The 21,211-nt window shown below is 40.7% G+C and overlaps 1 protein-coding gene across 1 annotated transcript in view; it reads left to right on the top strand.

The window, feature by feature from the left end:
• Nucleotides 1-230: 230 nt before the first annotated feature.
• UBN2 (ubinuclein 2) overlaps nt 231-21,211 on the top strand; it is a 46,346-nt gene continuing 25,365 nt past the window's right edge. The window contains exons 1-8 of the mRNA XM_056847187.1: nt 231-719; nt 7,795-7,884; nt 14,343-14,444; nt 14,952-15,089; nt 15,805-15,917; nt 16,554-17,052; nt 18,376-18,446; nt 19,194-19,323. Coding sequence (XP_056703165.1) covers nt 231-719; nt 7,795-7,884; nt 14,343-14,444; nt 14,952-15,089; nt 15,805-15,917; nt 16,554-17,052; nt 18,376-18,446; nt 19,194-19,323 — 1,632 coding nt within the window. The remainder of the gene's footprint in view (nt 720-7,794; nt 7,885-14,342; nt 14,445-14,951; nt 15,090-15,804; nt 15,918-16,553; nt 17,053-18,375; nt 18,447-19,193; nt 19,324-21,211) is intronic.

The following is a 21,211-nucleotide window of genomic DNA, read 5'->3' on the forward strand; positions in this document are numbered from 1 at the left end:
CGCGTCCGTGGAGGTCCCGCTCGTACGCATGCGTGCCCTAGTGGCCTGCTTCTATTTACGTGGGGGGGCTCCAAGATGGCGGCGGTGTTAGCAGCGAGGAGAGCTTAGTTTTTTTTGGGGGGGGGGCTGCTTTCACCGGTTTAAGGGGAGGGAACCGGAGGAGGAGCAGGAGCTGTGGGTGGTGAGGGAGGGACACCGGACGGGGGGGGGGTGGGTGGGGGGTTTGGAGGATGGCGGAGCCGCGCCGGGTGCCGTTCATTAGTCTGTCACCCGTGAGGCGACGGGAAGGCGAGAGCCCGGCGCCTGAGCGAGAGCCTGCAGGGATTCGCGAGGCGGAGCAGCCATTGGGGCGTGAGGCCCTGAAGCTGCCAGAGCAGCAACACCACGAGAGCGGTCGGACGGAGCCGCCACCGCCGCAGCCCTGTCCTCGGACGGAGCCCCAGTCGTTACCCTTGCTGCCGCGAGAGATCAGCCGGCCCGAGCCGAAGCCGCTGCTACAGCCCCAGCGCGAGCCCCCAAGGCCAGAGCCGCCGCCCCCACCCACATCGCCGCCGCCGCCGCCGCCCCCGCCACACCAGCAATTACAGCGCGAGAGCAACCGACAGGAGTCGCCGCCGCCGCGTCGGACGGTGCGCCTGGAATTGGTATTGAAGGATCCCACTGAGGAAAGCTGCGTGGAGTTCAGCTATCCCGAATTGCTGCTGTGTGGCGACCCCCGGGTATGGATCTTCACTCCCCCCCTTTGCTTCTCGTGTTTTGTCACTCCTGTCACGCTTAACTGCTTTTTTCTAGGTTGAGAGCTATGTGTGAGAGAGGGGTAACATGGAGGTTGTGCTCCCAAGGTTCGAAAACGCCTAGGAAGAGATGAGGGATGGCCCAGCTATACCATGGTAATGTTCTGCAGAGAACTAGTTTCTCTACTTGGGCAGTGTCGGGAAGCACTCTGACCCATCAAGTAAACTAATTATCTTTTGCCAACCTAATGCGCTTGTCTGAAATGCCAGGTATCTTTTTTCAAGGCCTGCCCATGAGAAGTATTCTCATCTTCAATCAGTGTTTTTTTTTAGAAACCCTTTCCCCCCCTGCTGTATTAGAGTTTGTTTGTTTGATGCATGTAGGTATGCATGCCCCCATGATGAGTTGTATCTCAAATCAAACACATGTTCTGTGTATCTCAGGAACCAAATGGTACTTGTAAACCATTTACATGGATTCCCACCCTACCCACATGTCACTGCAGGGAATCATAGCCCGCAGTGCAGATACTGAGAAAGAGTGATGAGGACAAGCAAAACTGTGAATCTATATATCTTTTTACAGGCACTGGTTCCCACGTTTCAGATTGTGTTCAGATCAAGATCATGGGGAGACTTCCTTCTGCATATACCCTCATACAGGGCAAGATAAAATTAATAAAGATTTTTCAAATAGCCAGTTTGCCAAAGTTAGCTGGAAGCATCTGTCATATAGGAGGTCTAAGTTTATCAAGGCTATTCTGTTAAAGTGCTTAAAATATATTGTGACATCAGTCTGTTATATTATTTAAAGGGCCTATTGATTTAAATTCGATGTTCAATTGATGTAATTCTTTGATGGATGTGAAAAGTGTGGTCATGTAGCACTATGATTAGCTGATTGAATTACTATGAACTGCTTTCTTCTAAAGTGCAGAAAAGTAGTTCAGAGTAAATTGTGGAATAGCTGTAGTAAATACCAGTTGACACAAAGTCACAACCAGTAGTTGATAGTACCACTTTGTTTGAGTAGCCAGCATGAGCTCCATGGAGCCACTTAGTTACTTTGTTTGGAACACATCAAAGTAGTTATGCCAAATCCTCTCATGTGCTGCTGATCCATAGGGAGGAATGCTAGCATTATTACGGTACCTTCTAAACAGAGAGAGGCTTCAGTAAATATACTGCTAATCATTAATCTGGTGAAGATGATGTACACTCCTTCCCCAGTTTGTTTGGGAACAAATGCATATTCAAGTTATTGAGATATCTAACTTGTACTTTGTTCTCTGTTTAATTTCCAGTCGGTGTTTTAACTATTGCATCTTATGGTTTTTAGGATATGCTAATCAGTGTTAAACTCTAGTAATGCAATTATTGCTTTATGCATAAACATTATGTGTTTGTGCTGCTCTTTTTTTATCCAGTCCAGCCTGAGCTGTATTCAATCCATCATCCCTTTATGATGGTAAGAATCTAAACAACTAGTTGAGAATATATTGTCGAAGGCTTTCACGGTCATAGTTAATTGGTTCTTGTAGGTTATCCGGGCTGTGTAACCGTGGTCTTGGTATTTTCTTTCCTGACGTTTCGCCAGCAGCTGTGGCAGGCATCCTCTGAAGATGCCTGCCACAGCTGCTGGCGAAACGTCAGGAAAGAAAATACCAAGACCACGGTTACACAGCCCGGATAACCTACAAGAACCAACTAGTTGAGACTTCATTCTGGGCTACTTTGTTCACTCACAGCAAAGTCCATGTGAGCAATGTAACACATAATCAGAATTTTATGGGTGATCCTTGCAGCTGTGGCTGAATGTATATTCAGCAGCAAAGAAATTGATACTGAATATCTGTGAACTCCTTAAGTACATTGTATATTATACTGCTTGCCTAAGTAGCTGCCACTCAGTGTGGCCCCTGGTCAATAGTCAAACAGTGTTCTGGAGATACTGTTCCAGGTCTAAACTGAAGTAACTCCTACTTTGACAACAAAGGATGTGTTCACACAATCTGTTCTTTCACTTTTACATTGCAGTCTTGCCAAGTGAATCTTTACCATGTTAAGAATTGTAATACTCTTGAATGCTGTGAGGAAGATTTGTCTTCCGCTTATTTGTCTGTGCTTCTTGGTAGCTTTCTCTTGCTGCTTCTTTATTCTTCTGTGCAGGTCAATGTGCCTGACATTGCAGGCCCACATTTATCTTTTAAAAAATCAGAAATGTGCTTGTAAATTAAAGCATCTGAACAGCTTCTTACATCTTTTCATCTGAGTGCTTTACCAAAGAAGTATGAATTTATTAATATTTCAAGGTTTTTTTAGTGGTAGTAAAATACTGAGAACATAAGATTTTTTGGAAGTGTGGATGCAGACATGCCCATGAATTATTTGATAAAGGCCACGTTAGATCAGTGGCCATATGTGTACAGCATAGTACTGAACAATTGTGAACTGTGAGTGAAATAAAGTTATCAAAAGAGAGATTGTAAATAGATTCCAAAGGGGCTAGGAAGTTGTGAATTCTGTAGAACTCATTTCTGTGCAGGCATCAGCCTATTCTAGCGGGAAAAAGACAAAGACTGGAAAATAATTGCAAATCTGTGTGCAATATCCTATATGATGCTTGATTTTTAGCATGACTGGTATTACAACTACTACAGCAGGGCCATAGCTCAGTCTTTTTTGGGGGGTGGGAGACCAGTTCCATTGTCCTTGATCTTGTGGAATTGCTTAATATGAAACTTGTCTGAGTGTGGGTTCCGTGGTTGAAGAGCACATGGTATAGTAAACAATCAATGCTGATTCTATGACCTTAGGCAGATCATGAGAGGGAGGGCACCTTGGCCATCTTTTGCGCATGAAATATGGGTCACTGGGGGTGTGGGGGGGGGAGGTAGTTTGAAATTTCCTGCATTGTGCAGGGGGTTGGACTAGATGACCCTGGTGGTCCCTTCCAACTCTATGATTCTAAACAAAGTGCATTTTCATGGTAAGGCAGGACCTGGATGGAGATTGGGAGTTCAGCTTTATTAATTTTTTGGTAAAGTATGTGAGCCTGCACAGAGCTTCCCAAACAGCTCTATGGAGAGTGAGCATGGGCTCATATTCTCCCTCCCTCTCTGCCAAAAAAACAAGAACAATAGATAGATGCAGTGTTTAGAAATGTCATATAATAAGACAGCATGTATACTTTATGACTCTGACTAACATCTTTTTCATTCATGCAGCAGATGCACAATTATAAATTCCTTGATGGTGATCCAGTACCCTTGTATTACTGGTTGTTTATCTGGTCCCTAATGCAATCCTTCTGTTGTGGGACACATCATTTTTCCAGTACTTACATCTCATGACTTTCTATTCCTTGGCTCCATCATCAACCAAAAGGGAGACTGCAATCAAGAAATCAGAATGAGATTGAGACTGGGAAGGAAAGCCATGAAGAAGCTAGAAAAGATTCTTAAGTATAAGGATGTGTCACTGGCAACTAAGATCATGTTAATTCATGCCACAGTATTCCCTATTACTATGTATGGGGGTGAAAGTTGGACAATGAAGAAAGCTAATAGTAAGAATGTAGGTTCCTTTGAAATGTGGTGTACTTTGGTCACATTATGAGAAGACTAAGAGTCACTGGAAAAGATGATAATCTAGGAAAAATTGACGGCAGCAGGAAAAGAGGAAGATCTGACATGAGATGGATTGACTCTATAAAGGAAGCCTGACCCTCAGTTTGCAAGTCCTCAGCAAGGCTGCTAATGATGGGACATTTTGGAGGACATTGATTTATAGGGTCGCCATGAGTTGGAAGCGACTTGATGGCACTTAACACACACATAGAGAGATAAAATAGAGTTGCCTGTGTGTCATTGGAATAAGTGATATCACTGATAAGAAGCAATATTCTTGTCATTTCATCCCTATGCATACACAATTTTATGATCTTATATATGCACACAAATTTATATTAAAATATTTATGCTTAAAAAGCAATTTTACTGTATTACCAAAGCTACACCTCTATGTAGCAGCAGTGTCAGTCATTTAGTGAACTCTTTCTGGGCTGGTCCTCTTGTTTTTCAAAGGCATCTTGGAGTGCAAATTTCCTCCTCTTAAAAACAAGGAAAGTGGTGAATGTTGTTTCCTCGCATTTGGTCTCTTCCCTCTCCAGCACAGTACCACCCCCATAAGCACAAAGGGACAAAATATATTGCTGCCAGCTCATTTGTACCACCATCCCCAACACAACAGATGCTTCTGTAATATAAAAATGTATTTAGATGTTTGCACTTGAATTCTTGTTACTTTGATTTTTAATTTGTCTTGAAAATAAATAAAATAAAGGCCATCAACAGAAGTTTTCAAATACCATGCCACCGTTTTTGCCAATTTCTGAAAATTATATACTTAACTGCCAACTACTCCTCTCTTATTAAGAGGCCCTCCCGGCTCAACCCTGCAGTAGATCTTCAACTCCCTAACCTTTAGCTACTATGCAGATTTGCTGCTGGCCTATTCCCCCACCCCATCATGACACCTCAAATTCAAATTTCTGTTATTTTATCCTTTTTCATTTAAAATAGTTGTCTTAAATAGCAAAAACCCAAATCCCTGATGATGCCAAAGCACCTTTCCCAAATGGCATAGAAACTTGCTAGTACTCCTGGAGGCCATTTATAGGAAGCTGTTTCCAGAATGCCTACTCACAAAGGGGAAATGGGCTGAGCTACTCACAAAGTCAAGGTAGAATTGAAATATACCTGCGTAGAAGCTGATGCATAGTGCCCTTAGAAGTGATGGAATCTGTAGAGCATGCTTGTTCCTTCTCTCAAACCGCACAGCTGCTCATGAAGATGGTAGGAAGGATTTTTAATCCTTATGAAACAACTTATTAAGCTTTCTGTTCATGAAATATTTCAGCACATCTTGATTTGCACTTTGGCTCTTATCTGCCGGGACTTATGAAAAAGTCACTAAACTAATCAAAAGTTACTTTTTAAATTTTTTGTTGCTTTGTTGATTTTGAAAGGCTGCAGCACTTGAGAACTGCTGATAATTTAAGAATGAGATATTCATTGTCTCTAAAATAAATTATCTAAAGTTTCATGATAGGTTTTATGGAAAGTGGCGAACTCCATAGCTAAACTACTATAAAACATAATTCAACGCCCCTCAATATGTTGGTGGCGTTACTCTTTGTTCCGAGTTTGGCCAAATGTCACTCGAAGCTAGGGCATGGTTGGCCGCCTTTAAACTACACCTTAAACTCTGCTTTAGCACTGAGAGGTTCCTAGCTTCTCTGAAGCATGACCCTTTTAAATCCTCATGGCAAAAATCTTAGATGAGAAACTGTCATTGTTGGGCTTCTTGCAGGATATGTTATTAGATCTTGGGAAAATTGAAGCTTTCACCAAAATTAAAAAGTGCATTAAAGAGCTTGATTATAACCATTACTTTTTGTGCTCACCGCATTTGTTCATCCCAGTTCTTCGGAATACCACCACCATGTGGCTTGCCTGCTTATACATATTATTTGACAACTCGTCTTTCTAGAACCTTCTGTTTAGCTAGATTGAATGCTAACCCCTCTATGGTTATGCAGGGCAGAATTTTGAATATACCATATCCAGACAGGACCTGTCCTTGCTCTTCTGGCTCTATCACTAGCTCATGCCCTTTTGGAATGCCACTTTTACGAGGAACTTTGATCACATATCTCCCCCCCTTTTAACATACAAATTTAATGCCTCTGTGTCTGACATAATGCCTTTTCTACTAAGCGATAGGGATCCCAAGATTACATTGTCAGTGGCAAGATTTGTTTCAGTCCTTATATCCCTCAAACACTAGATATATGCTGCTCAAGATCAATGGATCAAGGAGCTTCTAAGGGATAAAAGGATAAAACATAATTCTTCAGTTCAAATGTTTACTATTTTGCCCAAGGGGTAAAGGGATTTTGGCTGCAACTTGAAAGTTCTTTCTTTATACCATGATATATACATAGTTCTTATATTGTAACTCCTTAATGTTTGAAAGATAAAGGACCAAGGTAAATGGCTTTGGGTTGTTTGTGCCTTAATTATATTTAAAACAAGACATATTTTTTTGTGCCCATTATACTGCTAGGGTCCATATAACTAACTTGTCCGTATAGTAAAATTCCACAACCATGATAAGTTGCATGGCCACCCCCATTGCATAATTATATCAATGTAAGCACTAGTACTCTGATCATGTAGAGTTACCTCCCCTATCAAATCTACACCCCAGTAGGGTTATTGGTATTGGCACAGATGTAATCATGTTAACTGGATGACCATGCAGCTGCCCAAAAGGTTCATTACCACTGACATGAAGCTAGATTACATGGAAGTTTTTTAACAGCTATGCCACTTTATTTAAAACATTCCCTCTCCCCTTTCTCTTAAAGCGTAAGGACTTTTTTTTAAGTTTGGTAAATTTACAAATCAATATTTTTCTGCATATCCCTGCCTTGGGGAGACCTAGTTTTGCAGCTTTTGTGTGTGGGGGGGGGTTGCCTGTTTACTATTGGATATAGTGATGGGCGGGTTTGTAATGCAGGTTCATTTGTAAATGGGTATTTGAGGTATAGGAAGAATAATTTAAAATTGATAAAGCTTGAGGAATAACTGGAGAATTAACTTGCTGTTTATCAGCTTTGAGCTTAGATCATTGTTTTCTTTGTATGGATATTTCATTAACATAACCTATTCACTTTTGTGTTACAGATGTATATGTGTAGCTTTGCCTTCAATGTGTGTCATGCTTTGGAATACTCTACAATGGCATTTTAGTGTGCTAGCAAATTGATCTCATTCGCACTTACCTGAAAGTGAATCTTAATGGTTCTTGAAGTAAATTTCAGTAGAGTTAGTAGTGGTGCATTTGAAAAACCATATATGCTACTGACTCATTTAGCTTTCTAGCCAAAGCTGTGTTCATACAATTAAAGCTATGTACTGTAGTGATGCCATAACTCCTTATTGCTATTATGCAAGTTTTTCTGTAAACAATGACTGATCTTTTGCCTCTTCAGAAAAAGTCCGTACTCGTTGATCCATTTAATGATGAAGAGCGTGAGCGACATGAAGTGGAAATGCTGGCTAAGAAGTTTGAGGCAAAATATGTAAGTACACATCAGTTAACAATTTCACTCTTCTGGTGTTATGTAAGATGAGTTATAGATTAGATAATTGTTCCTATGTTCACTATAGAAGTATACAACATATTTTCAAGAATATGTTGTTTAAATGTAAGTTTGGGCAACAGTCAATATGCTATAAAGTTTTTGATAATACATCGTTGAAGAGTTCAGTGTTTTCAGTGTTATGAAGATCATATTGATGTCCACATATGCTGGAAGTCTTACTGCAACTGTTTCTGTCCAAATAATACTTTCTTTGGTTTACTACAAAATCTGTTTTATAATTTCAATTGTTATTTTTTCCCCTATCCCTCAGATGGCAAAAATTAAGATGTGTATGCTAAGGTAGCATAGGATGCAACAGTTAGCAGCTGTCTCTCAAGAACTGTGTATATTTGCAATTTTTGTTTGTAAAAAATGAAGGCATTTATAATTTTAAGTTTCTTAAATACACCAAATAGTATAATTTTATATGCTAACTAGGTGATAACTGATGCACTGTGTTGTTAAAGTGGTAAAATAAGCTTAAGCTTGATAAGAAATTAAATATTGCATATTTTTTAATTCCCCCACCCCCAATCTAACTTTTCCCCATGGCTTTAAAATTTGGAGATATTTTACATCTCTTTGAAGATTATTAGTACTGGATAAATCTCAGTTCAGGACCTATAAGTAAACGTAATCTGTACCAATTCCACTTTTCCAGAAATTTTCCTGTAGGAAAAAGTCCTGAAACATTTGCAAATTGGTAGGTATGGAGAGATACTGAAGGAGAACTGGAATTGACAGTTGAGGTCAATCCATGAAGGATTTAGTTTTAGGGGAATTAAACCCCCCCAATTAATTTTTTTAAAACCTTTTTAGATTTTTCTGCCGACCCAGGGGATCCTCCGAGTCTGTAGAGAATCCTGTTGGGTTCAGTGTTCTCCCTGTCTGTGGATTTAAGTATCCGCAGGCACACCTGGGAATTAGATATATAGATGTATACTGAGACCAGTATTTATAAATGTTTTAACAGGTACGTCCTGTTCACAGACTCTGCTAGTCCTGTTTCATACTGGACTGGTTGAGCAAGGCCTGCTTGCAGAGGCTCAAGTTCACATTAAAAAGTCCTGTATATGCAGTGGGAGAGGCCAGCCCAAACCTTGCTTCACTGCTTATTCTGTGTATGTTACATCTGTGCCTGAACAATATGTGAATTGCCTTTCCACCTACAACAAATCTGTTCTCATCTTCAGTACTACACATTGTATTCCCAGTGAGTGGACAACAGCTTGTATTGTAACCACTCTGTTCTTTCCTGCACAATGACCTAGTATGGCAATCACAACTGAGTCTAAAACTAGATCCTTCTTGTTAATCCCAAACACAAATGTTCTTCAGAATAAGCTAGTGCTATTGTAAGATGAATTTATATAATGTTTTGCGTCTCTAACCAATTTCATGGCATGTTGGTATGAAAATTGTGGAAGTTGCAAAATCATGCCTGTGGTATGTAATCAAATTGAGATAAATGGAAAACTCTTATGTAAGCAACAGTACTTTTGTGTATCACCTTGTGGAATACTTTGCACTTGCTATCTTTCTTGTGTTTGGTTGTATGATTATTTTAATGCCTACTTTTCTGAAACTCAGGCCCTGAAAAATTCCTTTTCTCTGATTTGGAACCTCCTGAAGAGGCTGTATCCTTTCAGCCCATTTGTAGTCCATCCCTCACCATGTTATATAGCTGGGTCTAGCTATCAAAAGCAGCCAGTGCTGGTACTTTGTATAGCAATGTGCTTGCAGCCTCAGATCTGCTTATTTTACATAAATGATTGATTGCATATATGAACTGAGGCTGCTACTAGGTTGCCGTGGTGTGGGCTCTGAGCCTCACGGCTGCTCTTTGAGTCTTCCAGTGGTTACTCCTTTCCTCCTTGCAGTAAAAAACCAACCAGAAAACACCCCAAAAACCCTTCACTGATTTTATTCAATAAACGTTTTCCTGAACGTGTTGTTTCCTTTTAGTATATGTTTTCTTTATCATATTTGTTCTTTGGTTTATAGGAGTGAAGTGCTATATTTTATGTGAGAACTGTTACCTTCTCTCAAAAAACTGGTACATGAGACTGATTCCCACATACCCTCTTCCCTTGTGCGGGGATTCATACATTTAGGTTTTAGTGTTACCGTGTGGTTTGGAATCTCAAAGAAAGGAGGAGCAGACACCCTTGCACCTTTAAAAAGGAGGAGCAGACATCCTTGTACCTTTGAAAAGTGCCACAGCCTTGCATATTGTTTTCAGAAAGTTGTCCCCTCTATTAGGCAGAGGTAGCTGTTGCCACAGTAAGTGATATCCTGTTGCTTTCTTAATAGCTAGATGCATCTGCTGAGGAAGTGTTGGTGTATGGCAATGGTAGCAGCTTCTGTTCAGGAGAACAGAGGAAGATAAGATCACAGCTCTCTGCTCCAGCTAGAGGAAAGTAGCCTGTTCTCTTCAAGATTCCAAAACAGGCAGAGATAAATATGTTTCTTCATTAAGAGAGAATAGTATTGGAATCATCCCATTACCACTGGAAGATTTTTCTGATTGGTCAGTGTATGTATTTATTTTGGCCCTAGCCTGGATAGCCCAGGCTGACCTAATCTTGGAAGCTAAGCAGGGTCAGCCCCGGATAGCATTTGTATGGGACCACCAAGGAAGTCCCGGGCTCCATAGAGGCAGACAATGGCAAACCACCTCTGAATGTCTCTTGCTTTGAAAACCCTATGGGGTCTCCATAAGTTGGCTATGATGTGATGGTTCTTTACACACCCACCGTTATTTATTTATTTGGAATATTTCCATGCTGCCTTTTCAGAATCCTACTTGATATGGTTTGAAACCACAGTACTAAAAAAAAAGAAGCCAGTAGAAATAAGCAGTATAAAAACTGTCCATAAAACAGATGCAGACCATTAAATCACTGATAAGATAAACCCCCTAATTAAAAGCCTAGGTAAAAAGATATGCCTGGCTGGCATCTAGAAGAAAGTAACGTAGGTACTAGGCAAGCCTCAAGGGGGAAGGCGATCCAAAGGTAAGGTGGCACCACAGAAAATGTTCTGTCCCTAGTTGCTATCCGCCTCAACTCTGAAGTCAGGGTCTCAGGGCTTGAGAGGCAACTGGTGGGCTGGATAGTATCGGAGGTACCCTGGCCCTAAGCCATTTAGGGCCTTAAAAGTAAGAACCAGCACTTTAGATTGGGACTGGAAACAGATGGGTAGCCAATGCAGATCTTTCAGCACAGGGGTGATACGATCAGTGTACCCAGTGCATGAGAGTAGCTTGGGTGCCACATTGTGCACCAATTGAAGTTTCTGAACCATTTTAAAAGGCAGCCTTATGTAGAGCACGTTATAGTAACATGACTTGGATTTGATCAGAGCATGGGTTTCTGTGGCCAGATCCCTCTTTTTGAGGAACAGCTATAGTGGGCAAACCATCCGGAGCTCCTAAAAGGCACTGTGTTCTACAGAGGAGACCTGAGCCTCCAGCCATAGGCCAGGATCTGGTAGCACCACCAAGCTACAAACCTACTCCTCCCCCAAGTACAACCCCCTCCAGGACAGGCTGGCTCCGCAGTCCCCAAGCAGCTTCTCCATTGACCAACAGCACCTCAGTCTTGTCTAGACTTAGCTTCAGTTTATTGGCCCTCATTACCTTCTCCAGGTACCCATTTAGGACTTTCACAAACCCACCTGGCTTAGGTGTCAAGATGAAACAGAGCTGGGTGTCATGTGCATATTGGTGGCACCTCACTCCAGATTCTCAGATGATCTCTCCAAGTGGTTTAATATAGATGTTAAATAACATGGCAAATGAGCTAGAACTCTGTGGGATCCCACAGCTTAAATACTACGATACCAAGCAGCAGTCCCCCAGCACTAACTTCTAGAAGTGGTTGGTCAAGTAAGACTGGAACCACCGAAGCACGGTGCCCCTACTCCCAGCCCAGACATCCTCTCCAGAAGGATACCATGGTTAGTGGTATGGAAAGCTACAGAGCGGAGAATCAGCAGGGACACATTCTCCTGTCAATCTCCTGGTAAAGGTCATCAATCAGATGAACCATGGTCATGTCCATCCCAAAGGCAGATCTGAATCCAGATTGAAAAGGATTTACATAATCTCTCCTTCAAGGCTGCATGAAGATGTGTAGCCATCACCTGCTCAAACATCTTGCCCAAGAACAGAATATTGGCCACTGGGTGGTAGTTGTTTAGGTGATTTGGGTCCAAGGATGTGTTCTTCAGGAGGGGTCTCACAACGACCTCTTTCAAAGCAGTTGGAACTACACACTCTTGCAGAGAGGCATTTATTACCTCCTGGACCCAGTCAGCCAACCAAGCCCAGCATGGTACAATCATCCATTAGGGGCAAGGACTGAATGTGGTGTGCCACACACTTCAAAACACCTTACAGCTAGGACCAGAAGGCACTCTGGAATCATCATGAGATTAAAGCAGTTCAACTGTGATGTCTAAGTTGTGGCAGATGCAAGCAGTTCTCTGTAAAATGAATTGCAAAGGGATCACAGTGGGAGTGTATGTTTTCCAGGTCAAAATTCTCTTGGGCTTGAGATAAAAGCCCCTTCACCACCCAGAAAAGCTATGGCAAATGTCATTGTGCAGACACAATGGTGGTAAAAATAGTAAGCTTGCTTCTCTGCCATCACTGCCACATAGTAGGCACGATAATGTGCCCTTACCTGTGTTCAGTTGCATTCAGTTAGAATTTTTCTCCATTTGAGTTCTATAACTATCTGCTCTGTCGTTTCTTCATCCAAAGCTCCCTAGTAAACCAGGGGGCATTCTGAACTCGATGGAAGGAGAGAGAGCTCTCAGGAGCTACCATGTCCACAGCCCAGGTCAAATACATAATCCACAGGTCAACCAGGGCTGCAACAAGAGCACCAATCTTATTGACTCGAAAATCCCCAAGAATCATCAGGAAACCTCTCTGGATCCATGAACCTGCTGGGGTGGACCATCCTAATTGTCCCCCCATTCTTGTGGAGGTTCCAAGTGTCTGTGAGTCTACATTTCACCAGATAATGGTTGGTTCATGGCAAGGGCAAAATGGAAAATAGCCCCATTACCAAACCATGTACCTTATCTCCAGAGAAAACCAGATCAAGTGTATGACATCCTTATGTGTAGGTACCAGAATGTTCTGGAACAGTCCTATGGGGGTCATAGTGGCCAAGAAGTCCTGAGCTGCTCCTGTCGGGGCAGCCTCAGCATGAACATTGAAATCCCAAAGGACAGCAAACATTGGATCCTCAGTGCCACATCTGAGATTGCCTATGTTCTTATCACCTAACATATAACTGGGGGACCTGCAGGGATGTATGAGGGCATCTCATTTCCCCCTTTCCAGCTATTTCTTCTTTCCATTCCCTGAAAACCCCCATAGTCTGTTCCTTTTCCTGCTTCCTTCTCTCTGTCCCACTCATCAACCAGCCTACCTTTATGTGCTCTTCTGTCTTCAGCTTTCCTTTCTTCCCTCCCCTGGCAGCCTCTGCCTGGGAAAACTGGCCCAGTTGTGTGGTGTTGGCTGCTAGGCCTAGCATAGTGGGGAAACCACAAGGACTTGTGCAGGGCACCTCACTTTCCCCTGGATCCCCCTGCTAACTGGCAACCCCCATATCCTCACCTTTCCTTGCTTCCTTCTTTCCTTCCCACCAACCAACCAACCTACCTTTTATCTGCTCCCCATTTTCAGCTATATTGATTATTTATTCACTTCATTTATATCCCATCTTTCTCTACAGTAGGGACCCAAAGCAGTTCACGTCATTCTCCTCCATGTTATCCTTACACCAGCCAGATTAAATAGGTTACACTGAGAATATGTAATTGGCCCAAGGTCAGTAGTAAGCAGCCAGGCTCAGGTGAGTCATGCAAGTAGCATTCATTTCTTAAAGCTACAAGTACTCCTTTATTATATGAGGGGTGACCTCTGCAATTTTTTCTTTTTTGTTGGTTTGGTCTTTTGCTGTAGATTTTAGATTCTTCTGCAAATCTGGAGCTTTTTTCAGGTTTGTAGAAAGATCTGTCTCGTCTGTTCACGACTCCAGTCTCTGGATTTAGGTAGCCACAGATATGGCCATGTTGCAAATTAGATGTAATTTATAGAATGAGCAATATATTTCTTGTGGAGCAAGATTATAGAATTAGCAGTGATTGGTTGGCTCCATTACTTGTATTCCTAAGAAACCTCTATTGTAAATTTTCACAACTGTATGATGATCATGGACTTTGATTTGAATGTTTCTCATAGCTCTTTTGAACAAGTCAAATAGCATTCTGATAACACTACTTTAGTTTTATGCAGACTTTGAAGCTGCCTCAAGCTCTCGCTTTTATTTTAAATGATCTTTTGCCCTAAAATGCCTATTTCTTTTATATTTCAGGCAGGAAAGACCCACAAGCATCGGAAGGACCGCCTTCAGGATCTCATTGACATAGGCTATGGCTATGATGAAACTGATCCTTTCATTGATAACTCAGAAGCCGTGAGTTAATCTTATTTGTTATATCTGTATCCTTCTCTTCCTCGAAGAGCTCCTGTGGTGCCCACAAAGTCTTCCTTCCAGGCATCAGCTATTTGTAGACCTACTCAGCTTTGGAGAGGAAGCATTAAATGCTATCTGCCTCTTATTTAATGTATTACAGTCGTAAATCTATTTCTCAGAAAGATTTCATCAACTTGTATTAACATTCATGTTTATCCTAAAAAAATGCACATTACGTCACAGCTAAGCCATCATTCTGGAGACTTTGGTGAGAGTGCTCTAATGCTGTTGGCACTGTAGGACTCCTTATCTTAATTCAGTTTGCTTTTAAGCTTTGCTTTGTGGTGTTGTAGACTTCTGGCAACATTTCCACCAATATGGTAGCATAAGCATATTTGGTTGCCTTTATATACCCTGTTCGATGCTGCATTTTGCGGCACAGCAAATCATTTCATGTTAGTAAAGTGGTAGCTACCTGCTAACCTGACTGTTCCATTTCCTTCCCAGTATGATGAATTGGTTCCTGCATCATTGACTACTAAATATGGAGGATTTTACATAAACACTGGAACTCTGCAGTTCCGCCAAGCATCTGACTCTGAGGAGGAAGACTTTACCGAAGGCAAAAAGCATAGGCCATCTAAAGTGAGCAATCGTAGTTTCTTCAGAACCAAATGTTTACAGATTGGTGTGGTTGCTTTGAAACGTCATCATAAAGTATATGTTGCTGCCTAATCCTGAGTGGCATATAGCTCTACAGTTTACTTGACTGGCTGTTTTTTCCTGCTGTTTTTCGAGATCTTCCCAACTGGGGATGCCAGTGATTCAAAATGGGACTGTATGTGTGGATTCCATATACTCTACCATGAAGTTATAGTCCAGCTGATTGTAATGGATGTAATGGTAAAATGGGGAGAGATTATTTGTGAGGCTTGTAGGCTCAAGTTGTTAAGATTGTATTCTACCACCATAACAGCATTTGTACTATGTCGCTATTACCTTCTAGGAACAATTCCAAGTTTGGGTTTTCACTTTGAAAGCCCAAACTTGGAATTGTTCCTAGAAGGTAATAGTGACATAGTACAAATGCAGTTATGGTGGTATAATACAATCTTTGCAACCCACCCAAGCTTAATTAAGTCTAACATCTATAAAATGGCCTATAAAATGAAGAACGATGGTGAGCAAACATAGGTTAGCTATCATCATCGTATCTCGTGTGTAAGTTTCCAAATGTACCTGGCTGTTGAAAACAAAATGCCAGAATAGATGTATCTTAGTCTGATCCTAAAACATTACTGTTAGTATTACGTTATAGAACTGTTTCACTGGTGAAGTAATTGTTCTTTGTCCACTCTAGGTAGCTAAACTGAAAGATGGTGAGGAGCGTGGAATGAAGAAGCGCAAACGGAAAGAAGAAGAGGCAGAGAAGGAGAAAAAGACACGAAAGATGAAAGTTTCTAAGCAGCTGGGGTAAGATTATCTATGTTTATTTTAAGGACAGATTATGGGTAAGTGGGTTCATAGCTAATGGTAAATCATTTATGTCCGAGCTTGTCAGTTGTGAGCTACTTTTTGCTGGGTATATTAAACAAAGCTGTGGCATAGTCATTAATTAAAGCGTGGATTTTGTAATGATTTCTTTAACACAACTCTACTTAAAACTGCCTGCCAGTAAAATAGCAAAAGAGCTTCTAACACCTGCTGTCTCTAAGTTTATATAGACATGATAGTGCTAAGTGTGTTAGAGGAGCACAAAATGCTGAGGAAGCCTGTGCATAATATTTATTTTGCAATTTTCAGCCCTTGTTGAAGACATTGTGAAACAAATTATTTAAAAGTAGCTTGAAAAGCTTTATAAAAAAATGTGATTACGAAGTGTCTATTGCCAACTTTACTGTGGAATTGCAACTGATACCGGTTTAATACATGGGAAATGGTACATTCATTAACAATAATTGGTAAATGTTCTACTACAAGTATACTGAAGATTTATGATGACTAACTAAAACTAGGCTCTTATTTGAGAATAAATTGTTGAGCTGTAGTCAGGTGTGGTTGACTGACTCTTTAACCCTTATCTCTCTCTCTTTTCTTTTTTTTTTGCAGAGTGATGGCCTTAAATTCGCACAAATCTGAAAAGAAGAAAAAGAAGCAGTACAAAGATTCTTTCTCATTGTCTGCTATGATTCGAAAGTTTCAGAAGGAGAAGGAAGCCTTCAGGAAGAAGGAAGTGATCCAGAATTGCACCATGGCAGTTTCCAGCTCTGCACCTAATAAACTCCCTGCTGCTCCAGCCACTGCTGGAAACGATGTCTCTGACTTGAACCTCAGTGTTGCAGACCCAGTTCTTTCTATTTTTGGCAGCACAAATGAGCGTGAGCTCCTGCAGGAAACCGAAAGTGCCCTAGAAATGCTGGGAGACATCGACTTGGATAGGCTGCTTGATGGCGCTTCCAGTGGTAGCCCAATATCTGAACCATCAGGGGAAAATGGAAGTACCACTCAGCCCTCTCATACCTCTGAGGTCCTGACACTGAAACAGGTCCCTGCCCTGCCAGAAGGTCTGCCGGCACATCTGGAAAAGCGCATTGAAGACCTTAGGGTTGTAAGTATTGGCCTCCCTAGTGCTGAATTTTGAGAAGAATTATTACAACGTGAATCAAACTTGGACAGTGTGTGGAGTACTAAAGGCTACGTGGGAAACATTCTTTTTTTTATTAAAAGATTTGTATTCTGCATTTCCATAAAACATGTTCAAACATTATTAGCTGAAAGCAATAGCAGGCTTGTTCACTTTTAGTTATCCCTTATATAATTGACACAGGTTGTATTAAACTTGCAAATGCTGCAGTTCTTCTCAGATGATAATTGTGTTATTACTTATGAGAGAACATGAGTGACAGTGCCTGAAGATCATCTGTTTGCTTATTAAGGTTTTATGAAAGAGAACATTTAATCAGAACTATATGTACTACCAACTAGCAATTCTGTCCTACCTTTCCAAAATGGCTGAAGTGCCACTAGTAGATATTCCAGCTGTCTGTTACTAGAGCCTGGCAAAGATATTTATGTTTCTGATTCAGTACCACTTTCATTAAATGGAAGAGCTCTTTTTTCTTAGTTGAAGGCTGATTTGCACCTGCACTTATTGCTTGATACATCAATCTTATATGATGTACAGCAGAATTAATAATCTGCCGATGTTTTTTAAAAAAATTGTGTTTGAGACAATGCAACAACTATACTGGTATGTTTTTGTGATGGAGGTTTTGCATATGCCCTCCCTTGATGTTGCAGCTAAGTGGTGAAATATAAATTTGACTCATTGCTCTCTGAAATATACTTTTAGATAAGCAGGGTACGTTTTGCTCTTTATCAGGAAGCATCTTGGTATGGTGGGAGAACAATAAGCTATTTTGTTAACTTCATCTCCCAACTACCTGACAAGATCCATTTTCAGAATCAAAAGCAAACACGTAATTGCCATTTTCAGTTCCATTTATTCTTTCACTCCCTTTGGGGTAAATTGCCATTTATATGCAACTAAGAGACCTAGAAAGGCTTTTTTTAATAAATCAAAGCTAGGGTTTCCTGGGTTTCAGTAAGCCTGTATGGTGGACAAAAGTTCATTTGGTAAGAAGCAAGTGATTTGTATGTTATGATGCCTATGCCTGACTTTTACTAAGTGCCAGTGAATAAAATTCAAGAAATATGGATAATTCACATGACTGAGGAAGAAGTAATAACTGTGTGGCGTTGTAAGGTAACAGTGTACACACATAATAAATTGTGGTATTGATCTTTTTCTAAACCACACTGTGGCTTATCCAAGCAATTAAAAGCCAAACAAAGGGCAGCTCAACAGAGAGGCCAGGCATTGTGAGATAAAGTGTACCCAAAGCTGTCTTTTTGTTTTTGCTCTTTCTAGGCTGCCAAGCTTTTTGATGAAGAAGGCAGAAAGAAATTCTTCACACAGGACATGAACAATATCCTGCTGGAGTAAGTGCTTTATTATTGTTGTTGTTGTTGTTGTTATGAGAATGTTTAGTTTAGGAAAGGGAATAAGAGTAAGCTGATGTCCTGCTAAGTTTTTGGATCATCAAGTAGGTGAGTTTTTTTTAAAAGTTAAAAGTTCTTCAGCTATGCTTATCTGCTCAAGGTCTTTCAAATTGAAAAAGAATAATGTGTATGCAAATTTCTGTGGAAGAAGGCTTCCCAGTGCTGTCCATTTCACAGAGAAAAGCCTCCCCTCTGAGCTTTGCTCTGTCCTTGGTCTGTATAAATTGTGTAGTCTAGAATCAAGGCCAAATATTTACATAGCTATGCCTAAATTCACCTACTCCTTCTAGTCATTTAGCTCGCTGTTCTTCCAGTGGCTGTATGATGCAGTTTGGATACTTTCCAGCCTGGTTACAGGACTGGAATAGTGATCCCTTCTTCCTACCCAATATATTAATGGTCTTTAAGTTTTTGTGTGTATATTTTAGCATTGGAATTTATTATTTTAATGATGGGTTTTGTGTTGGTTTTAAAGTTTTTCTAAAATATGTTTTATGGGTGTTTTTAATTTGTTAGTTGCTTTGTTAGTTTTAATTTGTTAGTTTTGCTCCATTATGAGAGCAGAAAGGGGTATAAATTTTTAAAAAATAAATAAAATGTGAAATGTCCTTAGGAAGCCTTTTAAGTAAAAGCTTTGCCTTCCTCAGCTATTTCTCATTTATTGTAAATTTATTTTCCATTTGTCAGTATTGAGCTGCAGTTACAGGAGTTGAGTCCTCACATCTGGAATGGAGTATACTCGCACCTGGAAGCTTTTGTGCCATGCAATAAGGACACGTTGATAAAACGTTTGAAGAAGCTGCACCTCAATGTTCAGGTAAAAGGATCTGCAGCATGGTTATATATGAGGGTGGGCTATAAGGTGCTGTGGAACACAAGCAGGATGCTGCTGCAGTTGTCTTGTTTGTGGGCTTTCTAGAGGCACCTGGTTGGCTCCTGTGTGAACGGACTGCTGGATTTGATGGGCCTTGGCCTGATCCAGCATGGCTTTTCTTATGTTCTTAAGAGATGAGTCAGACATGGTTCTCTGTACAATGAAGCTTTCAATCTAAAAGGCACTGTAGTTTTTATGTATGTCAATTTAATTTTGTATTTTAAATATATTAGTAGCCACAAATTGAAGGAAAAGTGGGATCACAGTGTTTTAAGGACGTCTCCCTGTTGAACCCTAATAATTGTAATTTAGTGAATTTCAAGCCCTTTCACAGTGAAAGTTCACCTGACGAGAACTCATGAGAGTTTAGATTTGAAACTGGCTTAAGTTTGTTTCCTATGTGAGTATTCATGGCTTTTTAGCAATTTTGTCAACATCTTGATAGAAATTTTAGGGAGATTTTTGGGATTAAAAAATATCAAGTGCTCAGTTGAATAGGTTAAAAGGACAATGCTAAGTAGAAAGCATAGAGTTCAGTTGACCAATTATATCTGGTGAATGAATACAGGATTTCCCCAGTTTTCTTTCAAGCTTATGTCCAAGTGTTTAGTGTTTGTTTTTATTACTTTTTTGTTAAATCAGAGCATTTTTTGTCCTGTTAGAGTGGCACCATGGTTTTGAACATTTGACCCTCATACAGCAGCAGACAGTCCTCATCTGTTGCTGCTGTCCTGTTTTTCTTGTTTGCAGCCTCTTCAGGAAAGAAGGAGAAAAGAATATATGCATGTTCTTTCTTATTGCCTCTAGATTATCCAGAACGGGTATGAAAAATGCTGGATGTTATCAGACAGTTATCTTAAGTGATTTATCCAGTTTAACTCTCTGAAGTTGTTAAAGTGGTTGGGATCGCTTCTGATATGCTATTAGAACAGTAGCCAGGGAGGATCCAGCTGCTGAAGTTACCTCATTTCCCACTGGAAGGATTCCTGCAAGGCAAAAAGCTGCATGCCCCTTTATTATAGTCTCCCCCGCATCTCCCTGTACCAAACTGAGAGGCTAAAACTTGATACCATTTCTTAATCTGTGAGGTGCATCCTATGGAAAAGAGTAGGGTACTTGCCAAGTTAGGATCCGTGCCATGCACCCAATCTGGAGAAAGTTGGTGGAGGCAGAGAATAAACTTTACGAGCCACATGCATCCCAGAAGTCAAAATTTGAACATCCCCAAGTAGATATTATGCACCCTCTTTTCTAATATTTTAAAATGCTTTTGATGTAGATAAGGAAAGGTTGCACTGGAGCTGCATTAACAGTGAGATCCACTACCAGGTATGGAAGGCATACAGTTGAAAAAGTGCACTGTCCCATACCTAACAGTCTGTATGACTCAGATGCACTGCGATAATCCATTGCTGGATTATGGAAAATACATTTTTGAAATATTATCACAAGCATATTTTTGAATCAATTCCATTTTGCATTACAAATGTTTTTCTATGTCAGTTTGATAAAAGGCTTTCCAGTTCTATATAATGTTGCTGCTGCTGTTATGCTTTTATTGCCAGTGTGATGGTGGAAAGTGCTGTCAAGTCACAGGCAATTTATGGCAACCCTGTAGGGTTTTCAAGGCAAGAGGTGGTTTGCTATTATGTGCCTCTGCATAGGATCCTGCAGTTCGTTGGTGATCTCCCATCCAAATACTAACCAGTTCTGACCCTGCTTAGCTTCTAAGGTCTGATTAGATCAGGCTAGCCTGGGCTATCCAGGTAAGAGCTTTATTGCCAGTACAGAAGATAATTTCATATATTTTATTTTCCTTTTTGCTCTGCTT

This window comes from Euleptes europaea, chromosome 3 (genome assembly GCF_029931775.1).
Source record: "Euleptes europaea isolate rEulEur1 chromosome 3, rEulEur1.hap1, whole genome shotgun sequence".
Taxonomy (NCBI): domain Eukaryota; kingdom Metazoa; phylum Chordata; class Lepidosauria; order Squamata; family Sphaerodactylidae; genus Euleptes; species Euleptes europaea.